This window comes from Rhineura floridana, chromosome 3, assembly GCF_030035675.1.
Source record: "Rhineura floridana isolate rRhiFlo1 chromosome 3, rRhiFlo1.hap2, whole genome shotgun sequence".
Classification (NCBI taxonomy): domain Eukaryota; kingdom Metazoa; phylum Chordata; class Lepidosauria; order Squamata; family Rhineuridae; genus Rhineura; species Rhineura floridana.
Window position 1 is genome coordinate 188,762,591 of NC_084482.1, and position 6,522 is coordinate 188,769,112.

The window sequence follows — 6,522 nt, forward strand, 5'->3', positions numbered from 1 at the left end:
GAGGATTAGACAAATTCACGGAGGATAAGGCTATCAATGGCTACTAACCATGATGGCTATATTCTGTCTCCATTGTCACTCCACTTCTGATTACCTGTTGCTGGAAACTGCAGGAGGGGAGAGTGCTGTTGCACTCAGATTCAGTTTGCAGGCTTCCCATAGGCATCTGATTGGCCACTGTGAAAACAGGATGCTGGACTAGATGGGCCACTGGCCTGATCTAGCAGGCTCCTCTTATGTTCTTAGCTGGTCACAGCATAAGAGTCTTCATCCTTTCTCTCTCAGATTACCCAACCCCTTGCCACTGCTGAATTCACTCACTCACACAGTTGGCGGGCTGAGAAGACCATGATTTACATGAAGAGAAAGATGCATGAGGGTGAGTATGTGAGTCTTCTTCCCCACTGCAATCTCATTCTCCAAGCCTACCACACAGATTGTCAATACCAGTAGCTGGGGTGCAGGGATCTCAACGAAACTGCTGACTATCACATGTCTCCCCCTTCCCAGCCAACTAGTGTTGGCAAAAGCCAAGGAAGTCTTTCCAGAGAGAATCGACTGGACAGCAGAAAGTGGGGGGAGTTGCAGTGGGATCACCGAGATCCTATTGCATGCCTCCCTGGAGCTCTGCATGTATGCATTCAAAATTGTGAGGCTCCCTATCCATTGCCCCTCCCTACTGAATGTGGCCCTTGGGGCCAAAAAAGTTGCCCGCTTGTTTATACATTTGTGCCTTCAGCTATGATAGTTTTCTATTCCTGAAGCAATTTTCCCTTCTATATTTGCATATCGCCAAAGAATCCTGGGAACTCTAGTTTAGAGCTACAAGTCCCAGACTCTCCCTCACAGAGCTACAACCCTTACCAAACTACAGTTGCCAGATTTTGGGGGTAAGCCATGTGCTTTACATGTACGATGTGGATGTGGCCTTAGCAACCAACAGTTGGTAATTACTCCTCATTAATTAATTTGGAGTAAAGATACGGTCTTGCGAGCAAAGTCCAGCTGTAAACATTTTGGCCACAGACAGTGTTACAGCTGGGTTCTGTGTAGCACCTGATACACTGTAATACAATAAACAAAAAGTATGTAACAGTGATGTCTGGGAACTTCAGAAGTATTTTCCCAGCCCTAATCACTAGGTGCCTTGGGTTCTTCTGAGCCGTGACTCAAGGTACTCCATAAGAATCTGCCTTGTACACATAGTTCTCCAGCTTTCAACTGATCCAGAGTGTTTATACATACACATGAAAACACAAAGTATTTATACTGGATTTGCACACAGAGTGATAGATATCTATAGCCCAAAGCCCTACCTTTCTTTGAGTCACTGCCAACTGGCCTCTCGCCTTCCTTATTCTCCTGATTGGCACGGTCCTTCTGCTTTTTCTTACTGGTTGCATCTTCCACGCCCCGTGTTCTCCTCTGGCCAGGGATGCTGGCACTGCTAGACATTTTCAGCCGTTTGGACGAGACAAACGGCCCGCCGGGGTCGGTGACAGAGTCTGGGTCAGGGGTGCGACGCTTTCTTCCCGAGCCAGCTATCTTGGCGACTCTTTGTGGTCAATCTCTCTGGCAAGGAACTAATGCCTGGGGGCACATGAAGGAACACTCCAGATAAGGGTGGCAGTAGCAGAAGGGCAAAGATCTGTGCTGGCAGAAGCCTTATTGGTGCTGTATGTAGGTATACATACATCCCTGCAACGTGGTCTGCACCCTTGAAATAAGAAGCCTCCAAGACACAACAAGCACAAATGTCCTTGCTTGGGAAGATTAATACTGCTCATCAGAATAGGAAGCACTGCCCACTCAAGGCAATTTTAGGTCTTAACTACCAGAGACAAGCATTTTGATACTGGGATTCTATTTTGTGACCACAGTCAAAATGAACCAGGAAATATTCTCTTAACACAATAAGTCATCCTGGTGAGAATCTGGTTCTAGAAGAACAAATGGATTGCTCAGTCTGTCAAAGATAAAGTGCTGTTATTTTATTCCTTTCCATTACTAGGAGCAATCAGAGCAGCTATGCATAAGGCTGTTGATTTCTTTGCGGGTGGCTGCTGCTGCTGCTGCTGCTGCTGCTGCTGTAGACACTATTATGATTATCTTAATGGGAACAAAAGCCAGAAAATTTCCTTCAAGTTACAGACAGTTCCTGGTGCTTTCCAACAATGACCCTCCATTTGCTTGTACATTTGAGCGCTATCTATTTGAGAAGTCAGTTTCACCTTAAATATTCATCATCTTGCCTAGTGAAATGTAGTAAAAGCAACTCTCCAAGAGATAAACAGAGATACTCCTGCTTTCTAACTGCCAGCCAAGATGAGCAATACAGTACAGGCTTCCCACTACACTCCAAGCTGATATTGGCCTATTCCCTGTTCCTGCCAGCATGCCTACAGGTATCACCTTAGCCAGTTCAGTACCCTAGCTGCTAAATGCCAGTTTCACTCTCCAATACTTACTCTGAACAAAATAGGAAGGGTTAGACTGTCACAAGGAAGCCAAGACTCTCTATTTCATGTTTCAAATATATCATCCATCAATTCAGCTAGAGAGAGCCTCAACACGGCCTTCCCTACTTTTTCTTTTGACTCCTGAACACAATACAGACAAGACAAAGCCTGGGGATTCTGAAGCCTGGGAACTCTTACTTGGATATACCACCCATGATCATGAAATACATCTCAAGGATAACTGCCTGCACAAAAACCGGGTTATGGATGTGCCTCATGAGACCAGAGCACCAAGCAAGGAATCTAATGTGATACAGATCTGAAAGGACCTTCCTAACAACAAAGAAGCAAACTCTCACCTATGAAACTTGGTCTTTAAAGTAGTAACCAGGCACTGCACTCTAGATACCCCTGGAGTACAAAGGAACACAACAGGTAGCCATAGAAGCTACATCAGGTCCACTGAACCTCTCCAATGAGCAAACTGAGCCACTACCTCCTCTCCTCTCCTTGTCCTTTCCTCACCAGTACAACTGCAGTATTTTTGTTGCTCCTGTTGGAGCTAGTACTCCAAACCATCCATGGGCACAAGCATAACTGATTATACTCTGAATGTGCAATATCACTAGGAAGCATAGTGGTCAGGACTGGGGCATGCAGTAGCAGTGACAGTACCAAGGTAGCAGGCCATGGCGATAGATGGGGCTATGGCCATCTCCAGATTTAAGTGGGTCGTGGGCAAAGTGGTCCTCTGGTGGCCCTCCTCCTCCTCCACTGATGGGTCCTGTGGCTTACCATTTCTAAGCTATCTTCTCCAAGCCCAATTCAATCCTCCTAATGGCCAGGTACAAACAAGTCGGAGCTTTTCATCAAGCTTAAACATGCTCAAACAACTCCAAGTGAGGAGCCCATGACTCAGCAAGGAGCCCTTATTTTATGCAAGATAAAATAATAGCATCTCAGGCAGCAACTATGACGCGGGAGAAGTGGGAGAGTCTGAGCACAAGAGGGCACTACAGGCTAAAGTCAGGCACACCCTAACCTGTCACCCCCCTCCTACAAACCAAGCCTAGGGCTGCATCAGTTCTAAAGGTACTAAGGACTAGTGCCTGGCTCTTAAATGTGAATGCACATGGGCCATTGGCTTGATACAGCAGGCACTTCTTATGTTCTTGATGCTGATCTATTCTGAGCAGTGCAAAAAGCAGCAATTGCTTTAAAAGGGGTAGAGAGGGAATCTTGGAGTTTCAGCCAAGACCACTCACCCACCTAAGTCTTCTACTGGGAGAGCCAGTCATCAGCAGCCACAGAACATTCTAACCAGTAGAAGCCACTCCCATGGGATCCAACAGTTGCAAAAAGTCAGAGCAGCTGGATTATGTTTTCCACCATCTCAGAAAACATAATCTTTTGAAAGTTGCAATCACTTTGTTTGATAACCCACCACCAACCAATTGGAACGATTTTGGGAAATAAAACATGCTGTCTGCTGGCAGTGTCCTTTTTGCCACTTCAGAACACAAGACCAAAGGCCCATCTAGTTCAGAATTCCCTGTTCCCAAAGGGGCCAACCAGATGCCTATAGGAAGCCCACAAACAAAGCAGGAGTGCTCTCCCATTTTAACTAAAAAACAAAAACCCTCTTCTATGCCCATTTCCCCCTTCATACAAAATCATGATTAAACAGTTTCAAAAAATTATCTAGTTCATCTCTGCCACAAGACTACCACTCCATATTAGCCTATATGAAACCCAGACTACAGTGTGCCTGTGTTGTAAAAAACCTCAGCTATCAATTATTTCAACAGAATTTTTTATTAGGATGGTGGTTCCCAAACTTCTTCCCCACGGACCACTAGAAAATTGCCAAGGGTCTTGGGGGATTACTTAATTTTTCTGCCCGTAGTAGCAACTGTAAATCTGCAGAATTCAAATTGTAATACAATAAAAACAAGAGAAGCAACAAAGATAAATTTAAAAATGAAATATAAATACTCAGTGCAACAGATGTGCCATTTCCCATCTTCAAACACAAATCCATGAACCTGCCACAGACCACCTGAATGAAGCTCATGGACCAGTTTGGAAACCCCTGTATTAGGACACACTGCTCTGCCTGCCTCCCAACATTCTCTCTCCAGCTGAAATATGCCAGAGAGATAACAAATTTGGAAAGATGCAAAGAAGAACGGGTAAAAGATGAAGAGCAAGATACCTTCTTGCCTTAACTGGGCCATCTCCAAAGCATCAGAAAACAAATGATACCCTTCATAAACATATCCAACGCTGAGTGCAAACCAGCAAGGTTCATCACTATGGCAAGATACAACATGAAACTAAGGATACTCAATAAAATCAGTTTTTGAAATGTGGTCCAAATGCTCAGATCAATGGCAGATGAAACAACAATTTTCATATCCCATGAAAACAAGAATTCATCAAGGTCCATATTGACTAAGAGCAATGATTAATGCATGGCAACCTGGGGATACTAGCCTTCCTTACAGATTTGTTTGAGTATCAAGATAACTGTAATTATTGAAATTTTTTATTCCACTCTTCATGTGAAAAAGACCATCAGAATAGCTTACAAGTAACAATGAGAAGATAGTCCCTGCCCTCAGGCTCAAAATCTAATAGATATGAAGTGCTTCAAGCACTCAGAAAAAGCAGTAGACACTTAACTATTATTCATTGCTATTACATGGTTAAATTTGGCACAAATAAACCCTGTTTATCACCGGGAGCAGAAAAAATGCACCATCTGAAAGGGCTAATGCACTCCTAAGGTAACGTTATAATCTTGTTTGAGCCCCTCAGCTCACAGATCCTAGCAGGCAATGCAAATTCAGCAGGGGGTCGAGGTCTCATTTAAGTTGTGTCACAGTTCATTGCTGTAACATTGCCTCCTGGGAATCTGGTTGGCCATCAGGGCTGTTCATCTCATGACATGATACAAAGTGGCTGCATGCTATTTTCACTGCGCTGACCTAACCAAGCCATTGCTTTCTCACACTTTGGGATCTCTCCCTACTTCTCACCAGTTGTCATGAACCACATGCCACAATAATCTCTACCGCCTGCTTCTAGAAGCCTTTATTTAGAAGGAAGAGCAAAGGCTACTTCTCAGTTTTGTTCCTACCCACCACCTACTCTTCTTCCACAGAGCAGTAAGTCAAAATTTGCTTAGACAGTTACACCCTCCAACCCAGTACACTGTATTCCAAGTGTCTGACAAAGGGTACTCTGGGGGCATGAACAGAGCACAAATGTATCCACACTTCGGGACTTTGCTTAATACAAGTGCCTTTTTCAGCAAGCGGCAATATTGAATCAAGGCTCCTGACAGCTGTCTACACAAGAAGAAACAGCGGTTGCCAAGCCACCAGCCCTTGAGCTTCAGCACACAAAGCATCAGCATGCAGCGTAAGGAAACAATGTTGCAGCAGGAGCATGACCAGGCCCAAGACCAGGCCGTGGCAGCCACTTTGGTCCCTTTGTCTGGAAAAAATACTGAACGCCCAGGGCAAAGGGAGGCACCTGCGCAGTGGCAGTGCCTGATCCTAGAACAGGTACACATCTCAGGCGGGAAGGGGCTCTCCTTTGGCCCTCACCAAACGGTGGGACAACTCAGCCCCTCGACCTCGCTCACTTAAGATCACCCCAGCGCCTCCCATCCCCACAGAGACACCGCCACCACCTCAGTACCCCCTCACCAGGCACCCCACGCCAGCCCCCCCCACTCGCCCCCCTTGAGGCCCCACCCTCCCAAGGGACTTATCACTCTCCTCCCACCAGTAGGCTCCGCCCTTGCGCACCTTCGCCCGCCGCCGCCTTGCCTCGGCCGCGGTCACTCGCCGGCCCCCTCCCCCCAACAGGGCAGGCGGGTCCCACCCCCGCGGTTTGTTTTGTTTCGAACTGAAGTTCCGAGCGAGAGGACTCAGGAGGAGCCAGGCCCGAGCTCATGACGTACTTCCGGAAGCCGGCACCGCTCGAGCCACGTGACACGGAAGAGTTGGCGGCGGCGGCGCGCGGGCGTGCACTACACGCGCGGGATGAGGAG

General features: G+C 46.5%; 1 protein-coding gene across 6 annotated transcripts in view; it reads right to left on the minus strand.

The window, feature by feature from the left end:
- The window catches only part of USP19 (ubiquitin specific peptidase 19), a 43,797-nt gene extending 37,275 nt beyond the window's left edge, over positions 1-6,522 (minus strand). For 5 of the 6 annotated variants that reach the window (XM_061618844.1, XM_061618845.1, XM_061618843.1 and 2 more), the window contains exons 1-2: positions 6,278-6,426; positions 1,317-1,590 (exon numbers count right to left, since the gene is read on the minus strand). In XM_061618844.1, the coding sequence (XP_061474828.1) occupies positions 1,317-1,455 (139 nt within the window). In that variant the 5' untranslated portion in view covers positions 1,456-1,590; positions 6,278-6,426. The other variant, XM_061618841.1, reaches the window with a different exon arrangement.